Source organism: Trichosurus vulpecula, chromosome 7, assembly GCF_011100635.1.
Source record: "Trichosurus vulpecula isolate mTriVul1 chromosome 7, mTriVul1.pri, whole genome shotgun sequence".
NCBI classification, from domain to species: Eukaryota; Metazoa; Chordata; class Mammalia; order Diprotodontia; family Phalangeridae; genus Trichosurus; species Trichosurus vulpecula.
Window position 1 is genome coordinate 229349762 of NC_050579.1, and position 21374 is coordinate 229371135.

General features: G+C 39.0%; 1 protein-coding gene across 1 annotated transcript in view; it reads left to right on the forward strand.

Annotated features, from left to right (window-relative positions):
• Nucleotides 1–21374, forward strand: part of PKHD1 (PKHD1 ciliary IPT domain containing fibrocystin/polyductin) — a 638127-nt gene that overhangs the window by 22184 nt on the left and 594569 nt on the right. The window contains exons 5-8 of the mRNA XM_036768333.1: nucleotides 1732–1789; nucleotides 12559–12637; nucleotides 15250–15324; nucleotides 20239–20303. Coding sequence (XP_036624228.1) covers nucleotides 1732–1789; nucleotides 12559–12637; nucleotides 15250–15324; nucleotides 20239–20303 — 277 coding nt within the window. The remainder of the gene's footprint in view (nucleotides 1–1731; nucleotides 1790–12558; nucleotides 12638–15249; nucleotides 15325–20238; nucleotides 20304–21374) is intronic.

Here is a 21374-nt window from a genome sequence, read left to right on the forward strand (position 1 = left end):
TTTTTAAAAATAGGAATGGGTGTTGTATTTTGTCAAAAATCTTTTTCTGCATCTATTGCTAGAATCATATGATTTTTGTTGTTTTTGTTATTGATATGGTCAGTTATGCTAATAGTTTTTCTAATATTGAACCAGTCCTAAATTCCTGGTATAAATCCCATGTAATCATATTGTATTAGCTTTGTGATATATTGCTGTGGTCTCCTTGCTAGTATTTTATTTAACATTTTTGCATCAGTATTTATTAGGAAAATTGGTCTATAGTTTTCTTTCTCTGTTTTTGCTCTCCCTGATTTAGGTATCAAAATAATATTTGTATCATAGGAGGAATTTGGTAGGATTCCTTCTTTACTCATTTTTTCAAATACTTTATATAGTATTGGAATAAATTGTTCTTTAAATGTTGGGTAGAATTCACTTGTAAATCCATTTGGTCCTGGAAATTTTTTCATAGGAAGCTCATTTGTGGATTACTCAATTTCTTTTTCTAAGATAGAGTTATTTAGGTATTCTATTTCCTCTTCTGTCAATCTGGGCAATTGATATTCTGGCAAATATTCATCCATTTCGCTTAGAATGTCAGTTTTATTGGCATATAATGGGCAAAATAGTCCTAATAATTGTTTTAATTTCATTTGCATTGGTAGAACATTCTTACTTTTCATTGTTGATACTGATAATTTGCTTTTCTTCTTTCTTTTTTTTGAAATCAAATTAACCAATAGTTTATTTTATTTTTTTCATGAAAACACTTTTTTGTTTTATTTATCACTTCTTTGGTTTCTTTTACTTTCAATTTTATCAACCTCTCCTTTGATTTTCACGATTTCCATTTTGTTTTTTAATTGGTAATTTAAAATTTGTTCTTTTTCTAGTTTCTTTTTTTTTAGTTACATGGCCAATTCATTGGTTTTCTCTTTCTCTCTTTTACTGATGTAAGTGTTTAGAGAAAAATAATTTCCCCTGAGTATTGCTTTGTCTGCATCCCATAAATTTTGATATGTTGTCCATAATTTTCCCACTTATAAAATGAGAGGGTTGGACTAGATCAGAGGTATCAAAAATGCAGTCCATTTAATATTCCTGAGTTTGGCCAAACCAGATTAAAATGTAATTGGAAAATATTTAACAAAACAAATAAAAATACAATAAAATATAAACAACATTAATGTATGATTTTTTAAAGTCAAAGACCCAAAAGGATCCTTATGTACAGTTTAGTGGCTCCTGGTTCTATTTGAGTTTTATACCACTGGTTCTAGAATATCCTCATTTCTCTGCCTATGAGTTTCTTTTGGGGACTCAGGTCAGAGAGCTTTTTTTGAGGGTTGCTTGGGTGGTGACCACCTTCCACCTACTCCCATCAGTGACTGCATAAAGACTTGGCTTGCTGTCTCTAAAAGATTTCTGCCCCCTGATATGGAAGTGTGGGTAAAAATTGGTGGAAAGATCATGGGGCTGGGAGTCAGGAGACCAGGGTCTACCATCTAAGTAGCTGTGTGGCTCTTTACTTCTCTGTCTCACTTTCCTTGACCAAGAGACAGATACTAATATTTGTCCTACCCCCCAGGGCCAGGATGTTGTTTGGATAAAATGAGATCATAGATGGAAAATCATTTTGAGAAAAGTTAACCATTTATAACTGGACCAATTAATATTTCACTGGGAAAAGCTAGAGATTCCAGCTGTGATCTGAAGAAAATGTTCACATGAATCTTTGTTTCCTCATAGTTTTCCAAGACACAGACACCCATTGTTTACCGAGTAAACCCACCTTCTGGAGCACCAGGTAAGCAGTATTGTATTAAAACAGAGAATTTTTAAATCTGCTCAGACTTTTACTAACTGTGTGACCCCTGGTTGAGTCACTTGACCTTTCTGTGCCTTATTTTCCTCATCTGTAAAATGAGGAAGCTGGACTAGAAGACCAGTAAGATACCTTGCAGCTCTAAATCTATATAATCCATGATCAATGATGTAATTCTTATTCCCTTTGAATGGATTTTATTTTCCTCTGCTCCTGATCATTCTTTTTGTTGCTTAAAAAATTGGTCTCTTCTCCATGCCTGTTGTGAGAATAGGTACTAATTCCAATCTTTTGCCTTTAATTGAGTTTGTTCTTTCCCTGGCCTTTTTTGCTATATCTTTGCACAGTATATGCATTTAAAGACATTTAAATAGGATTAAGACAATCAAGTCTTCAGTGTGATTCAGCCAAGAAATGGAAGCCTTAAGTTAATCATCATTTTTTAAGGTCATCCAGAAGTAGACGGTTGTGGCCTACCAGCTATGTGTTAGGACCATCATCCAATACCTTTTGCTGTCAACCTTTCCTACTCTGGGAGGCATCATTCTGAGAGAGGTAGTTAGATTAACATGGAATCTGAAAAAATAAATGGAAAACTCTCCCCAGTAGAATGGAGAAAGGGTCTGTTTTATTTTTGCCTTTATATCCCCCAGTGTCATCTGTGTCTTGCCCCTGACACCTTAGTCTGCCCTATGTCCTCTTCTCTTCCTACACTCTAGTTTTTGGTGATCTCATCAGGACTCATGGTTTTGATCATCACTTCAGTGCAGATACCTCCCAAATTTACATATCCAGCCCTCATTTCTCTTTTGAGCTTCAGTCCTGCACTACCAACTTCTGTAAATCTCTGTTTTGATTTCACGTGGGCAACCCAAATTCTATTTGTCCAAAATGGAATCCATTTTGCCTCCCAGGATCCTGTACCCTTGAAACTCACCAGTATACATACCTTTCGTATTTCTGTTCTGGACATCCTTTCAGTCACCCAGATCACAACCTCTGTATCACCCTCTACTTTTTCCTCTTCCTCATCTGTCACCTTCAATCAGTTTCCGAGTCTTGCCAATTTCACCTCTACAGAACTTCTTATGGACATCCCCTTCCTGCTATTCACATAGATACCCCCGGACTTCATCCCCTCATCACCTCTTGCTTGGACTATTGCATGGGATATAGTTAAAGTTACTCTTATAATTATTAATAATAATTATCCCTGCTTCCAGTCTCTCTCTTCTCCATTCTATCCTCCACACAGCTGCCAAACTGATATTTGGAAGCATGAGTTTGACCACGTTAATTCCTTTCTCTTGCAGCCTGAGTGACTCTCTGTTGCCTAAAGAATAAAATATACCCTTCTCTATTTGATATTTAAAGCTACAGTATGTTCAGTGTATCTTTCTAGACTGACTTGATTTTAGTCCTATTCACACACTCTATGTTCCAGTCAAACTGGCATAGTTGTGCATAGCATTTCATCTCTTGCCTCTGTACTTTTGCAATGTCTGTGCCCCATGCCTGAAATGTTCTCCCTTCACATTTCCACATCTTGGCATTCTTACCTCCTTTCAAGGTTTATGTCAGTTACCAACTCCTACTTGGGATGTTTTCTGACACCCCCAGTTCTTAGTGCTCCTCCGACAACAAAATTTTTGTTATCGTTGTTTAGTTGACTGGTTGTATCTGATTTTTTGTGACCCCCTTTGGGGTGTTCTCAGCAAAGATACTGGAATGGCTAGTCATTTCCTTCTCCAGCACATTTTACAGATCAGGAAACTGAGGCAAACAGGGTGAAGTGACTTACCCAGGGTCAATTACTTTGTGTTTATTCTGTATCTCATATTTTATTGTGTCTGTATTGTATTTATTATATTTCTATTGTATTTACTTATTTATTATTATATGATATACATTTAATACAATATACATTTATTAAGTACCTACTACATGCCAGGCACTGAGAAGTGCTGAGGATTCAAAGACAAAAATGAACTATTCCTGCCTTGAAGGTGCTTTCATTAGAGAGGCAAGTGTAGTGCAGCGGAAAGAACAATGAACTTGGAATCAGAGGACCTTGATTCAAATTCTGTCTTTGCCACTTACTGCCTCTGTGACACTGGACAAGTAAGTCACCTAGTCTCTCTGGGCCTCAATTTCTATACCTGTAAAATGAGAAGGCTGGTTCTGACATGGTGGCCCATGCTTGTAATCCCTGTTACTGGGAAAGGCTGAGGCTGGTGGATCACTTGAGCATTAAGAGTGCTGAGCTGCACCATGGCTAAAGCTGATTACGTATCCACACTGGATTTCAATGACTGGAGGAAAGCATGATGTCATTGGTCCTCTTCAAAAATGAAGGATGAACGACCACAAAAAGCACCAATATGGTGAGCCTCTTGGAGCAGAGGGGGCAACAGTGTCTAAGGAGGGACAAACTGGTCCATGGAGTAGTTCCAAATTTCTGTGATGATTCAGAATGGGATTGGGCAGCGAGTGGTTACTGGACTTCTAGCCTGGGCAAATAAGGAGGCCTAGTTTCAAAAAGCAAACAAACAAAAAGAAAAAAATAACAGATAACCTCTGAAGTCCCCTTCAGTTCTAAATCTATTATTCTGTGGTTATTCTACTGGAGTAGGGTGACAACATGCATATTTACAAGTAAGTACAAGCTATATTTAAAACTAAATAAGTAATTTTGGAGAGAGAGGGTACACTAACAACTAGAGGATTGAAGAAATACCTCTTATAGGAGGTGATACTTCTGCTGATCCTTGAAAGAAGTTAAGGATTCTAAGGGAGAAAGGTGTAGAGGGAGATGATTCCAGGCATAGCCTATACAAAAACGTGGACATAAAAGATAGAATGAAATCTACAGGGAGCAACATGGAGGCCATTTTTTGCTGGAACATGGATTATTTGAGAAGTAATGAATATGTAATCAGCTTAGAATGATAAAGTGGAATGAAATTATGAAGGGCTTTAATTGATAAGGTGGAATGAAATTATGAAGGGCTTTAATTGCCAAGCAGAGAAGTTTGTGGTTTGTACTAAAAGCAATAGGGAGCCATTGTAGAATGGAAGCTCCTTGAGGGCAGGAATGATTTGGGATTTTGTCTTTGTATCCTTAGTGCTTAGCACAATTGGTAAATACTAGTTGTATCAAATTGCCTTGTGCACAATAGGGGCTTCATAAATATTTGTTGGATGGTTGGTTGGTTGGTTGGTTTGGTTGGTTGCTGTCCTTTGTTCTTGAAGAGGACCAGAATGACTTCACTATGCTAGAGTCAAGTTACAGTGTGTCTGACTATGGCTGATCAAACCAATATGAGCTTAGAATGTTCTACCACAGGTTGGGCACAGATAGTCCATGTGAATATTTGGGGTGGATTCTCTAAATTTGTGCATCTTATGTTTCTTTTGAGCTACTTTGATTCTGCTTTGCTTATAGAGCACAATACCTTCTCTGAGGAGGGCACACCATGACGGGTGGTCCTATGCCAGTGTCTTCCATGTTACACAATCAATTCCAAAGTTCTTAAGAGAGACCTTGAGAGTGTCCTTGTATTGCTTTTTCTGACCACCATTTTGACCATCATTTGTTGGATGAATGTAAGGGAGAGAGTATGGAAAGACAGAGCATCTGTTGCCAAGGAGGGATTATAGATAAGTAATAAGCTGAAAGGCAACATGATAAGTTGAATTGTTTTGAAGAGTATTGACTAGTCAATAAAGTTGAAATTGCCATGAAACAAATGTTTTGATGATTTTTCTTCTCAATTTGAAATGGTACAACCAATCACAAGTTTGTAGTATCATAGGATTTTAGAGCTGGAAAGGACTTTGGAGAACCTAATCTAATTCTCTAACTTTGCAGATAGGAAAACTGAGGCCCAGAGGGCTGAATGCTCTCCCAAGGTCATATAGGTAATACATGATGGAGTCAGGATTTTAATATGGATTTTCTGTCTCCAAATTCAATGTTGTTCCCAACATGCCACACTGCCTCCCTCTTATGTCTCTCACTAATGAAAAATATGAATGACTTTGGGGCTATTTTTCTCTTTGGGATTATCCACACATCTGCTTCCCTTTCTTCATGTGGGCCATTAACAATTGAATGCTCTTAAAGAGGAGGCAAAGTCCATAAGAGAGCTATATGGAGAAGCATAGATCCCAGCTCACTGGGAGTTCCATGGTGTAAATTTAGATGACGGAGGCCTTTCTAAGAGAGAAAAGAGGAAAGTTTTGCTCTTTTGGGGTGCGAGGTAGAGTATAGGAACCCAGATCTGCCAATTCCATTTCTTCTACCCAAGTGTGAACTCTCTCCCTTGCTACCACCATCCCTCCCACAATGGGGTTTCTTCAGTCTTCTCTATAAATGATCAGCTTGTTGGCACTGTTAGGGAGGTCCCCCTGGGTGAGATCCACAAGACTGCATCTTAGCAATCTCTTTCCAGACAATTACACTCATCTCATTTGGGAAGCCTGCCCAGAGTTAGCAACTAGGGAGCTGTGTGTGTGTGTGTGTATGTGTGTGTGTGTGTGTGTGTGTGTGTGTGTGTGTGTGTAAGATGGGGACAGCCCAGAGGAAGTTTTATGAGCATTTGTGCTTCAATGTGTGGTTAACAGTTCTCCACTGTGACAATTAATTCCCCATTGGCATCTAAGTCCAACTTAGCCATTAATCTGCCTTGGTTAGCAACCTGGTAGTTGAAAACAAAGAAGATACTGGGAGTTCTAAGTCATATTTTCTCACGCCCACCAAAACTGGGCATTGGATCAAAAACAAAGAAACAAAACGGTATGTCTTTCCTCTGTCCTCCTTCCTCTTCCTTAAAGCCTATTAAAATTTATATGGAACTTAACATATTCCTATACTGAACATTTTGGTGCGTGTAAGACATCTTTACAACTGACAGAGGGAAGGAGTTGTATAAGTAAATAAAATTGGGTTCCAGGCCCACATTTCTCCTTTCCGTACCATCTCTTTCCCTTCTCCCCAGAGCAGAGCTGGGACAAAAGATTTTTTTACCTTAAGCAAGGTTTAAAAATTGTGCCATGTGAGACCTGACATCACTAAATAAATGTCTATGTTATGGAGAGTGAAATTTGTGGGGGCATTAAAATGCATAAATTTATTAAAAATATATTAAAAGGATTTATTCCTGGTGCCCCTTCTGTGTATTGTGTTTTTGGTTACTATCCAACTTGCCTACCCCTAGTTCCATTTCTACAAACACTTCTTTCTTTTAAAAATCAGAATGACGCATATATTTTTGCATACAGCCACTGAGGGAATTTGTTTTGCTTGATTATGGATATGTATATATCATATATGTGTATATATTCTATATATGTATATAACAAATATGTTTTTCTTTTTTGGTCCCCAATAGTGTGGGAAGTATGAGGGAGAGAAAATAAGTTTCTATTAGTTAAAAAACATACAACAGTGACAGCAGTGGTACAATAAATATTGCTTGCCCTTTCAGATGAGCTCACTATATTATTAGTTTTACTTAACTGTTTTACTTGGTTACTATGGACCTCTCATAAAGTAGGACTAATCTATAAATGTAAGGTCAAAACAAAACACAATAATTTAAAAAAAAGATATAAGGGTGGTAGATATAAGAATGGTATCAAGCATAGTGTTAGACTTGGTATATGAAAGCCTGGGTCCAAATCCTGTCTCCAACACTTGCCAGCTTCTGATCTAGGACAAGTAATTTCACCTGTATGAGTCTCAGTTTTCTCTTCTGTAAAATGTGTATTATAATAATACTACTAGTATTTACCTGTCACAAGTGTTGTGAGGCTCTAGTTAGAAAAAAAATTATAAAATACTTCACGAACCTTAAAGTGCTAAAAAACAAAACCAGGCAGTTTATCTAATCTCAACAATCTCCCTAGAATAATAAAAAGTAAATGAAAAGATGTGTGGGACAAGGGAGAGAAAGAAATTCAAGATGATCATGAGTTTTCTAATCTGAGTGTCTGGAGAATGGTGATGTTCTTAACAAAATTAATGACCTTAGAAGGAGGAGCAGGCTTTGAAAGTGAACACTACTGGTTTTAAAGGCAGGGGTTGTGTCCTATTGATACTTTCAGTCTCTATCAACGTTGTGCAGAGTGTTGATAAATGCTTGTCCTACTGTTATGTTGTTTGGTTTTGAGATCTTGGTGGGACATCCAGGTTGGAGATGTCTAGCAAGGCGATTGGTTGGAAATATGGACTGGGATAAAATTTGGGACTAAAGTTTGGGTGAAGGGAAAAGTGAATCATTAGGATGGCGTTGCTATGGGGGAAAAGTACCGTATTTCACTGCATAATCGTTACAGATTTTATGTGATTTTTTTTTTTGCAAAAAAGTGGGGTGCAACGGTTATTGAAACTTTTTTTAATCTTGCTGGTATTACATAAAAATCGTTTATTATTAAACTGCCTTTGGTGCAATATTAAGATGCATGGAATAATCGTGAATATATGTTGAAATTGGGAAGATGCAAGGCTTACCACATCACGTGACTTGTGGCAGCTTTGATTGCCCGCCCATATCTCTTGTGCCTACAGCTTTTCACTGGGTTCATTGACAATACCGTTAGTACCGTAGCGCTCTAAACAAACCACTCAAGTTGGCCTTTGGAAATATACTGTGAAAATGCACGTGTACTGAGACTTCTAGGCTTGCGGTTCGCAATGTGGGAGATAAATGTGTATCCATATACCACTGGTGAATCCATTGCTGCTCTGCTTACCTTTTAAGCAGTGCGGTGAACTGAATTATACCATGGGACGATTATGTGATGAAAGGCTATAAACCAAATTTTGGACTGAAAAAACAACAGGGCACCACGATTATGCAATGATGACAATTATGTGGTGAAATACAGTATATAAAGGAGTGGAAAGAGATTTGGTCAGAGCCTCAGGGAAGGCTGCCATTTTTAGAGGGTGGGTGGGAAAAGGGGAACCAGCAAAAGAATCAGAACGGGAGTGGGAGGAGGCAATCCAACAGAATAGAGTATCACCAAGTACAAAGGGTGGAGGGATTTTGAGAGAGGAAGCATGGGCATATACTGCATAGAGGTCCAGGGGATAAGAACTGAGAAAGGGTCTTTGGATTTGGCTATTAGGAGGCCATTGTGAACTTTAAGGAAGAAGTCTTATTAAAATAGTAGAGATAGAAAAACCAGATTACAAGGGATAAGGAGGGAATAGAAGGGAGGCAGGGAAGAGCTGCTTTTTTTTTTGTGACAGGGAGGATGGATAAGGGTGGCTAGGCGGTGCCTTGGTGCATAGAGTTCTGGGCCTGGAGTCAGGAACACGCCTCTTCCAGAATTCAAATCCAACCTGAGATGCTTTACTAGCTGTGTGACCCTGGGCAAGTCACTTAACCTTACTGTTTGCCTCAGTTTCCCCAACTGTAAAATGGGCTGGAGAAGGAAATGGCAAAGCACTCCAGTATTTTTGCAAGAAAACACCAAATGGGGTCACAAAGAGTCAGACATGATTGAAAATGACTGAACAACGAAAGTAGTAGATAGATGGAATTACAGTTTCATTGAGCAGCAGCATTGAGGGAAGATTGTTTCTCTTCTCAATCGATCACCAAATATTCATTCATTCATTTACTTTTATATTTATTAAATAATTATTAATTTAGCAAGCATTTAGAAGTTTCCACTGTGTGAAAGGCAGTCTCAACAAGGGAGAAAAATACTATGAAACGCATGACTGAGAGGCCTGAGAGGCAGGATGGTGTAGTGGATAGAGAGCTGGGCTTGGAGCCTGGAAATCTGGGTTCAAACACTATCCCAGAAAGACACTTACTAACTCCTGACCATGCTATGTCCCTTAACCGCTTTTGACTTTTGTTTAAAAAAAGGAAGAGAGTTACACTAGAGCGGTTCTACAGTCTCTTCCAAATCTAAATTGAAATTCATGCTTGTAGACTAAGGAGAGGATCCATTTAACAGAGAAAGCTTGAACTTGTAAGAGATGAGATAATTGGTGTATCAAGGTTCCAGAAGAGGACAGAATTAAATGCTCAGTAAAAGGGTGGAAGGAGGGACACCTGGTATTGAGATATGTGGGAAGAATAAGGGAGTGCCAAAAGAGGCAGAGAGAGGGGGAGGAGAAGCTGAGCAATTTCCAGTTGGGTGATATCAAAGCCCACAGATCTGAGAATGTAAGTGCTCAAAACCCTGAGGAAAGAATTTGGAATCAAAGTTAAGGTAGACCAAGTACATTAATGTGGTGGGACAACCAGAGTAAAAGGACTTTTATTGGCTTTCCTTTTACTTTGTGGTGGCAAAGAACTGGAAATTGCAGAGATGCCCATCTATAGGGGAATGGCTGAACGAATTATGGTAGTGGATTGTGATGGAATACTACTGTGCTATAAGAAGCGATGAGCTCAATGATCTTAGAAAAAACATGAAAAGACTTGCATGAAATGATGAAGAGCAAAATGAGCAGAACCAGGAACACATTGGGTACAGTAACAGCAATATTGTTTTAAGAGTGACTTTGAACGAATAAGTCATTTTGACTATTATAAATATCCAAATTCACCCTAAAGGACATAAGAAAAAAGATGCTATCTGCATCCAGAGAAAGAACTGATAAATAGGAGTATGTATAGAATAATTTTACACATATATGTATATATATATGTATGTATATATATATATATATATATATATATATATACACAACTAGTTGTGTCTAAAGGTAACTATCTTTAGGGTGGAGGGAAGAAAAAGAAAAAAAAGAAATGTGCATGACAACTTTATTATATATTTAAAAGGAATGAAAAGTTGTACGTAATAGATTTGCAGTTTCATGTGCAATCATCTTTTTTATGATGCTGAATTATGGAAATGCTTGTTTTATTCCATAAATTAAAAATAAAATAAATTAAAAAATAAAGTTCATGCTTTATTTTCTATGTGAATGAAAGGTAGCAGATGTATGTATATTAATAATAATAATAGCTAGCATTGATATAGCCCCTACTAAGTGCCAGGCACTGTGCTAACTGCTTTACAAATATTATCTCATTTGATCCTTGCAATAACCCTGTAGGGTATGCACTCTTATTATTTTCATTTTAGAATTGGGGAAACTGAGAAAAACAGCTGTGAAGTAACTTGCCTATCATCATACAGATAATAAATATCTAAGGTGGGATTTGAAAGTCTTTCTGATGCTAGGTCCAGCACTCTATCCGCTGTGTCACCTTGTGTATTGCCAAAGAGAAAAAAGAAGAGGCAGGCCAGGGATGCTTTAGTTCAAGGGCAACAAAACAAGGCTGAGGTCCTGTGGGTGAAGAGCAATGAGTTCAAACTCTAGACTTGCTAGGAATTATTTGCCAAAGAGGCTGCTCATTGCTTTCTTATTACCTATGGTCAATGACACCCTTCAGTATCCCAGCATGATCTTCTGCATCTGTGGCCACCATGAAACTCATGTAGATTTATTTGAGGCAAGGATATCTGATGAAAGCAAGGGAAATGGAAAGTAGAGCTTGGGAATTGAGGAGACTTGGAAAAAGTGTGAAATAATCCTCATGGAGAATCCAAAAGGAAGGCAGTAGGAGATAAGTATAAGGATGGTTGAGATCTAGTGTAGTCCCAGGTGAAGTAATTGTAATGGAGGAAGCATAATGTAATCAGTTGGCATGTTCATGTGACACCTGGCGGCTTCCCAATAGGAGTGGAGAAGTACAATGATGGGATTTGGAATTGTCAGGATGGGTATGGTGGAAGGACAAACCCAAAATAGATTTTAGAAGTTTCTGGTGAGATCATAGAGTGACTGACTAATCCAAGCCCAGGTTTGGTGGAAAAATAAGTGAAAATAAAATTATCCTGGTGGTCTGGTAGACTAAGGAGAATTCACAAGAACAGAGGTCATGAGGAGGGATATTGGAGGTAAAAAAGTTCTAAGTAAGGAGAAGTTTTCAAGTGGTTATCTACTTGTGGATCATGAGAATGGAATAGAGAATATGGTAGCTGGAGGTAAGGAGGTCCAGAAACAGAGAGGGAAAGTATTTCAATGGTTACAAACATTGGTATTGATATCCTGAAGGATGCTAACAGGGATGGGATAGAGAGGACTATGAGCCTGGGGATGGAGTTGTCCTTTTAAAAAATTATTTATTTAACATTTTTATTTTCAGATCCACTTTCTCCTCCTCCCTTTCCCCCCCTCCCCCAGCTATTGTGAAAGTTAAAAAATATGATGCTCATTGTACCTACGAAGTCAGGCAAATCACAGTTCCACATTAGCCAAGTTGTGAGAAAAAGGAAGCAAGAAAAATAAAGAGAAAAAAATATACTTCAATCTACACTCAGAGTTCATCAGTTCTCCCTTTGGAGGTGAATGGCATTTTTCTTCATGAGTCCTCTAGAATTGTCATAGAGCATTTTATTCAGTAGAGTAGCTAAATGTTTCACAGTTGATGTCGCTTACAACATTGCTGTTACCGTGTACAATGTTCTCCTAGTCCTGCTCATTTCCCTCTGATTCGGTTCATATAAATCTTCCCAGATTTTTTTCTGAAATCATAGGGATGGAGTTATTAAGGGAGGTGGGAGTAGTATCTATCAGGTTAGTAGACATCCTTAACAAGGATGGGGAGATAAGTGGTAAGAACCAAAAAGAATGAAATAGGTGCCACTGCTTTAAGTCTAGCCTCTAAGCTTAATAATTTTTTTCCTCTCTCTTTTTTCTATTTTATAACCAGGAAACTTAATTCAAGTCCATGGCTGGATTATTACTGGAAGAACTGAAACCTTTGACAATGATGTTGAGTACATTGAAAGGTAGGGCTGTGTGTGTGTGTGTGTGTGTGTGTGTGTGTTTCTGTTTTCAACTGGGGACACATATGCTTTCTGAGACTGGCTTCTCTGACAGCAATAAATTGAAAGCAGTTGGCACAGAATTGCTATTTTCTTCTTTGCAGTTTATGGTCCCTAGTGAGTTGGGCTTCAGCAAACTTTGTTAATGTAATTGCAACTGGTCGATTAAACGGGTCCATTTATTTACTGGCAACTAGTCACTCTGGGCTCAGTGTGAATTGCACTGTAATTGTATCTGTTGATTTTCTCCCTTAGCCCTTTTACCTGCTTTTCCCCCTAAACCCAGTTTCCCAGGTTGAAGTGAACTCTCTTAAAAATGGGAAAATCTGAAATTTAGTTATAAATTTGTTTCTTCTGGTTGTAAATTTGCACATTTAAAAATATTATTATAGTGATCCAGCTGGGGGATGGGGATGGGAATAGAAATAGGAACTGAAAGCCTTTGAGTTGTTTCTATATTTTCAGGAAGCCATTAAAATGCCAAAATTACTCTTTTCGTTCAAGATTTGTATAAAGTACAAGAGATCACAAACACAGGAGTAATGCTTTACGTTGACGCTAAGATATGAAGTTCAGTATCCATGGAAGCTTCCAGGTGGTGCTCTGAGGTCAGGCCACTCCATCTTGCTTCCACTATGGATGTAGGGACAGAACTCATCCCCTCAGCTATATCTAGGCAAGCCACAAGATGGCATCCCAAATCTTCAGCTACCAGGTTGCTTAAACTGTGCATGTGTGGGCAGGATCTCCATGGTACCCATGTCTTCCAGCTTCTATTCCCTTTCAAAGCCTACCCAAACTCCTATCTAATATAGGGGCATGGGTATTTCTTATAATAATTCATAATTTATCAGATGGCTCTAGCCCACATTCTTAAAGAATTTAAATCTTTTTATTTTCCCACTCTGGATGACTTTAAAAGGATTATTAGTTCACATATGGATTATAATACATCTTCTGAAGTAAACAGGAAGTGTAAGAGATACAGGGTTAATACTCACAGTGCCTTGAGTAACAGCCTCGGATGGCTGCAAACACTAGTTTTAAAGTGTGTATTTTCCAACTTTCTTTACCTAGTCTTCTGTGCCCGCCCTTTTGCAGATGCACCTAATGATCACAATGTTTTGTTAAAATAAACAAAATGGACTCTTGCTCGCTGTGTTTGTTGACTACCATCTGGTTGCTTCTATAAAAAAACTACCGTTCAGTGTCTTCTGGCCTCTTGTGGGTTCTTTTTCTCTCCATCTTTTCCTAGTGTTGCTACTGTAGGAGGAGCCTCTAGCAAAACAGAAAGAGAAGCTTACTTAGGTAGAAGAATCCTGTAAGCTGGAGAGAGGGAGAGGGAGAGAGATGGAGAGAGAGAGAGACAGAGAGAGAGAGAGACAGAGAGAGAGACAAAGAGAGAGAGAGAGAGAGAGAGAGAGACAGAGAGAGAGAGAGAGAGACAGAGAGAGACAGAGAGAGAGAGAGAGACAGAGAGAGAGACAGAGACAGAGAGAGAGACAGAGACAGAGAAAGAGACAGACGCACAGATGGACAGACAGAGACAGAGGGATAGAGAGACAGAGAGAGAGAGAGAGAGACAGAGACAGAGACACACACATACAGAGACAGAGAGAGACAGAGACAGAGAGACAGAGTCAGAGACAGAGAGAGAGACACAGAGAGAGAGAGAGAGAGAGAGAGAGAGAGACAGAGAGAGAAAGTAATGCATGATAAAATAGGAGAAACTCCCATGGGAAAGATCATTTCCAACTCGGGGAAGCTATATTTCTAGCTGTGGTGTGGTAGTTATCAGAATAATTTCCCTGTGTGTACAGAGAAAAGATCACTAGGCATTATTGGAGCTAGAAAGAAGTAGGAACCAAACTTGGAATTTGTTTTGTAAAATATAGGCCCATATACAGACAGACCCCAATGGTCTTAATCTCTACCTGATTTCTGAGTAAACTAATCTATCAGGGGTGATAAAAGGGTGCAAAGAGGATGTGACTTTGTACAGGATGCTTGCAACAGAAAGTGGGGTTGATGAGGGCATGACAATGTATGAATTGATGAGTTTATAGTACAGATATCCATGTTCCAGGTAATACAACTAAGGCTAGCATTAATGTTAGCTTGCTTTATACCTTCTACCACCCACTTCCATCTTCACCTTAAAGGAACCAGGAAGTAGGCTCAACATTATTTTCTGGGATAAGAGTTCACCTTCCTATAATCATACACCATCCTATGTTCTCCTCAAACAAGAGATTTCAACCTGAAGTCCATAGGTATCTGCGGACTTGGTTAGGAAAAAATAACTTTCACTCAAATCTTATTGAAATCTTATAAGCATTTCCTTCAGTTATGAATTAAAAACAAAACAAAACATAATTTAGAGGAGTCCAAAGTCTCCCCCAGATTCCCAGGGGTTCCATGGCCCTGAATAGGTTAAGAGCCCTGTTCTAGAAGCACTAGAAAGATGATGTTATATCAGAAAGGTGAGCTCAGGAATTATTCCAGGAAAGGCAATGGAAATCACCCAAAGCCTTCCACTCTGATACAATTTCCTTTTCTTTGTTTTTCTTCCCCAGCCCACTCACTCTTCAGGCCCAAGGAGGAGAATGGATTACACCATGCTCTCTTGTGGACAGAGAGACAGGAAACAGGTGAGTTTTTTTTTCCTTTCCTTGGGAAAGTATACTTTGAGAGGTGTACTGGACCCTGCTAGGGCTGGCTCTTGAGAACCAGCTTTCAGTGTGAGCATTTGCACTTTGGAAATCAGTAAAGCTACACATTAGACCTTGATATGTTGATTGTCTAAACTTAAGAAAGTGATGGGAAAAATGATGATAATGCAGATTAAACTTAAAAATGAAGTGCGTATACTCTTCCCCTCCAGGGGAGCACATTGTCGAATATTTACCAGCATTCCCCTGTATACAGGATATGGACACACACACACACACACACACACACACACGTTACTTTTTCTAGTGTATAAAACCATGAACTCACATTTACATCATACTTTAAGTCTTATTAAACATTTTCCATGATCTTATTTGATCCTCATAACTTTGTTATGGTAGTATAGGTATTATAATTGTGATGAATAAAAAGTCCAAGAAACAGAGTTTCTGGGTAATTAGTAATCAATTTATTAATTAGGCTAGCTAATAATAAATAAATTGATGGCCAGTGGTTTCTTTCAGTAACCGAAAACAAAGCTGTGAAGAGACTGGAAACTTTAATATACTTTTAGAAAAAGCACCCCTGACAGGTAAAAATCAACCCTGATTGGTGAACAATTAATGAGGCAGTGGCCTAAAAGTTTTTAGCTCCTCCTGCTGAGAATATGGCTTGATTATGAGACTCAGCCCCCTCCAGAAATCTGGACAAAGGAATTTATCTCTACCCAGACCACTCCATTTGGTTCTCTCCTTCATGAGCTGGGTCACACCAAACTCCAGTTGAAGAGTACAAAGATATGGACTTACTACTTCAGTGCAGGAATTCACCTAGAATAGATTCTGTTTACACTTCAAACAGAAGTAAGGTCTCCTAGCTGCCCAAGATCAGGGATCATGTACCCCGAGAATTAGGGCAATCTTCTCTATCAGTCATGGCCTTCAAAGACTGGTTGACTGACTTGCAGGGGCTGGTCCCTGAATGAAGAAATAAAAAAACCTGGATCCTAATTAATAATGGATGATTAATATAATAGAAAATAATAATTTTCCTCACGACTCCTCATTTTAGTGATGAAGAAATAGACTTAGAGAAATGAAAGAATCTGCACAATGTCTTTTAACTGGTGAATGAAAGTGTTGGTATTCAAAACAGGGTTCTCTGGCACTAAATCAAATGTTTCTTCCACTACACTGTATCGGGAGATTAGTCATGGGAAGATGCTTCCTCCTTAGGGCAACTGAGTATCCACCTTTTGTCTTGTGGCCTTCTACTGGCCTAAGATGCTGCAAAGCTCAACTGCCCCTAACTCACCCCCTTTCCTGGTTTCTGTCACCTTGGATGCTCTTAGAGGTCTTATAGACCCTCAACAGAAACCAGACTTTCTTTTCTTGAATGTCTGTACCCACATTTGGACTACCTGTTCTATTGCTCCCGTCTCCCTCTTTACTTCAAATGTTTTTACTCCAGGTAAAAATATTCCTATTTATAGTATGTGTTTCATGACAATTGCTTCTCTATCATGAGCAAGGCCCACCCCCCAACTTTTAATTTTTTTTGTTGTTCAGTTGTGTCCAACTCTTTGTGACTCCATTTGGGGTTTTCTTGGAAAAGATACTAGAGTGGTTTGCCATTTCCTTCTCTAGCTCATTTTATAGATGAACAAACTGAGGCAAACAGGATTAAGTGGCTTGCCCAGGATCACACAGTTGATAAGTGTCTGAGGCTGGATTTGAACTCAGATCTTCCTGATTCCAGACTCAAAGCTCTATCTACTTGCCACCTAGGTGCCCTTCTCATAGTGAGTGTTATAAATGCTTGTTTCCTTCCTTCCTTCTCCTTTCAGCTTGGTAGAAGAGATTTACAAAAGGATTGAAGAAACAGTTTTTTGATATTATTTTAAAAAATTTAACATTATATTATTTTCCCATTCCAAATACTCCCCTTCTGCCTTCTTTTCTACTCATTGAGAAGGCAAAAAAAACAGTGAAACCCATTACAAATATGTTTGGTCATTCAAACAAATTCCCATATTAGCCAAATTCCAAAATAGATAGATAGATAAGAAAAAGGAAGGAAGGAAGAAGGAAGGAAGGAAGGAAGAAAAATTGGTTTTGATCTGCAGTTTGAGTAATCATTTCTCTTTCTGGAGATGGATAGCATGTTTCATCATGAGTCCAGATACAATTTGAAGGTTTATTCTAGAACCTTTCTGAGAAGCAAAAACCAAACAAACTCTAAACATAGGCTTCCTTTCTACAATTTCTCCTAGTAATCTCATCAGTTCCCATGAGTTCAACTCATATCTATGCAGGATGGCTTTTAAATCTTCATATTGTCCTTCTTCTCTCTCCTGAACTCCAGCACAGCATCTTCAGCTGCTTGCTGAACATCTCCAACTCAATGTCTAATAGTTACCTGTAACTGAACATGTTCAGCACAGAACTCATCTTACCCTGTCCTTCTCTCAAACTTCTCTCTCCTCCTAACCACTGTATTTCTACTAAAAGGAACTTCTTCCCATCACCCAGGTTTCACACTCAGAATCATCCTTTGCTCTTCACAATCACTTGCCTCTCATTTCTGGATAGTTTCTGTCTTATAGATATATCTTTTCTATCCATCCCCTTTTCTTGATTTATGCTAAAGCCATCTCAGGTCAGTTCTTCACTACCCTGAAGCCTCCGCTATTGTCAGTACCTAGATGGTCTCATTACACCCAGCCTCTCCCTTCTCCAATCCATCCTATATCTAGCTGCCAAATACAGTACAGATCTGCTCATGTCACTGCCTGGGTCAACAATCTTCAATGGTTCCCCATTGCCTTTAGGATAAAATATATTTTCCTTCTTGGCATTTAAAGATCTTTATAATCTGACTCTAACCTTTCTTTTCAGACTTGTTACACATTGCTCTTCCTTATACACTCTATATTCTAGCCAGATTTCTTTGTTCTTCCTCATATATGATGTTTCATCTACCATCTCTGTACCTTTGTTCAGTCTGTCTTCCATTTCTGGAATGATATCTTTCTTCACTTTTGCTTCTTGGAACCTTTGAATCCCCTTCAGGCTCAGTACAATGTCACTTCCTTTAAGATACATTCTCTGATTCTGCCGGTTGTTAACATTCCCTCCATCACTGTGTTTTTATTTTGAATATATCATACATTTGCTTATGTCCTTACATGTTGTCTCTTCCTCTTCATCCCTACCCCCACACCCAGTACATTGTATGTTCCTTGAAAGCAGGTTCTGTTTCATTTTTGTTTTTATATCCCTAGCTCTTAGCATGGTACCTGGCACATGTAGTATATGCATAATAAATGCTTGCTGATTGTTTGGCTCTATGTGGTCCAGGTAGAATAAAGGTTTAGATCATGCGAACTGAGGAGGTTGATGAACGATTTGAGGGGTCTTCAAGATGCAAATTAAACCTTCTAAGTGTAAGAGCAGGTGATGGGGAAGAAAATAAGACTCTGATTCAGGTACTGAAATCCTTGAGAAAGATAGGGGAATGACTAGAGGGCAAGTGGTTAAGTGCCACTAGGTGTCAGATAGGCTGATACATGTGGCTGGAAAGAATCTCAAAGGAGAAGTTACTAAGTGATAGTGGTGTGGGGAGGGACTGGAAGAGTCATTGAAGAGCAAGAAGCCCATCCATTCCTTTTCCTGGCCCAGGGATATGGTGGTGGGGGAGGGTGGGAGGGGGTTGGGGGAAGGGTAGCATAAGAGAAGGTATAATCAGTGGTGGAGAGAATGACTAGAGATGCACTCAGAATGCACATTTTTCTCACTACTTGATAATTTTGACTCATGGTTCTGTCTTATCAGTCAGTCAATAAATTATTTACTTAGCTCCCACAATGTGGCAGGCACTGTGCAAAGTGCTGGGGATACAAAGAAAGGCAAAAGACAGTCCCTGATCAATCATTTAACATTTATTAAGCACTTACTATGTGCCAGACGCTGCGCTAAACATTGAGGATACAAAAAGAGGCAAAAGACAATTCCTTCCATCAAGGACCTTACAGCCTAAGTGGGGGAGGGGACAACATGCAAACAAATATATACAAAGCAAGCTATATGCAACACAAATAGGAAATAATTAACAGAGGGAAAGGAAGAGTCAGGGAAGAAGGTTATATGAAGCCTGGAGAAGGGAAGGCTTGGGGAGGAGGCATGATAGTCATCTTCCAGTATGTGAAGGACCTATACAGGAAATAGGGATTAGATTTATTCTTACGGACCCCAGAAGGCAGAACGAGAGGCAATGGGTGGATGTTTTGGAGACGCAGACCATAGGTAGAGACCACAGACCTTGTAGAAGGTGGGATTTTAGTTGGGACTTAAAGGAAACCAGGAGAGAAACAGGAAGAACTTCCAGGCATGGGAGAAAACCAGAGAAAATATCTGGGGTTAAGGTGATGGAGTGTCTTGTCCGTGAAATAGCCCAGAGGCCAGTGTCACTGGATTGAAGAGTATGTGTTGGGGAGTAAGGTATAAGGAAACTGGAGGGCGCTAGTGCATGAAAGGATTTGAATACCAAACAGAGCATTATTTGTTTGAAACCTGGAAGCAATAGGACTTTATTGAGCAGGTAATCTTAAGGAGTTCACAATCTAATGGAGGAAACAACTATGTACCAATAAGAACCTGGCTAAAGGACATACCTGCTTCACTTTTGTTAGCAGCCAATTTTCCCTGGCTAATGTAATATTTTTATTTTTCCCCTGCAAAATGAGAAGGTTGGACCAGAAGCTTTGTAAAGTCCCTTTCTGACCTACACATATGATCCTATTGTCCTTTTCCTCAACGGAATTCTGCCCTCCTGGGCTGACTAGTATGCTGTTTGCTGATGTTTCATTTTCCCATTTCTTGGTGTCTTCCCAGGTATCCAGTTGAGGAAGACCTTGGCTTTGGAGCCTTACAGTGCCGAGTGGAAGGCCACTACGTTGGTCAGTTGGAAAAAGGACGCTTGTTTTCAAGAGTTTTTGCCAACCTCTCCCTCTTTGTATGGACAGTGTGGCATAGTGAATATGGTGCTAGAACCAGAAAGATATAGGTTTGACTTCTGCTTGTGGCACTTTCTCTCTGTGTGATGCTGGTCAAATCACTTATCTTTGTTAGTTTTAATTTCTTCATCTACAAATGGAGATAGGAGGCAACTAGATGACTCAGTGCATAGAGCACTGGGCCTGGAGTCAGGAAGATTTGACTGAATTCAAATCCAGCCTCAGATACTTATTAGCTGTGTGACCCTGGGTAAGTCACTTAACCTTTGGTTGCCTTAATCCACTATAGAAGGAAATGGCAAACCATTCCAGTATCTTGTCAAGAAAACCCCATGGACAGTATGGTCCGTGGGGTCACTAAGAGTCAAGCACTTACTAGCTGTGTGACTCTGAGCAAGTCACTTAACCCTGTTAACCTTAGTTTCTTTAATGATAAAATGGTGATAATAACACCTAACTTTTAGGGTTATTGTGAGGAATAAATGAGTAAAGCCCTTAGCAGAGCCAAACACCTAGTAGTTACTAAATGCTAGCTATTCTTTTTAATTTTTTCTGGAAAGAGACAGACTAAGAGAGTGCTGCTTACTAGGGCGAGCTGTCATTCTTGTTTGTTCTTTTATTTTTTAGAGAGGGAGAGCCTTATGGTCCTAATTAATCAATCTGTTTGCCTTTGCTATTTCTAGGAAAAGTTTGTTGTTGAGTTGTGTCCAGCTTTTTGTCATCCCATTTGGGGTTTTCTTGGCCAAGATATTAGAGTGATTTCCCATTCCTTCTCCAGCTCATTTTACAGATAAGGAAACTGAGGCAAACAGGGTTTGGTCAATTGCCCAGGGTCACACAGGAAGTAAATGTCTGAGACCAGATTTGAACTTAGGAAGGTGAGTTTTCCTGACTCCAGGCCCAGCATTCCATCCATTGTGTCATCTACCCGCCCTAGGAAAAGTTTGGGTTTGGGTAATCCTTTTCTGTTTTCTCAAATACTTGAATCTAGGGGAGTAGTTTCTAACTCTGTAA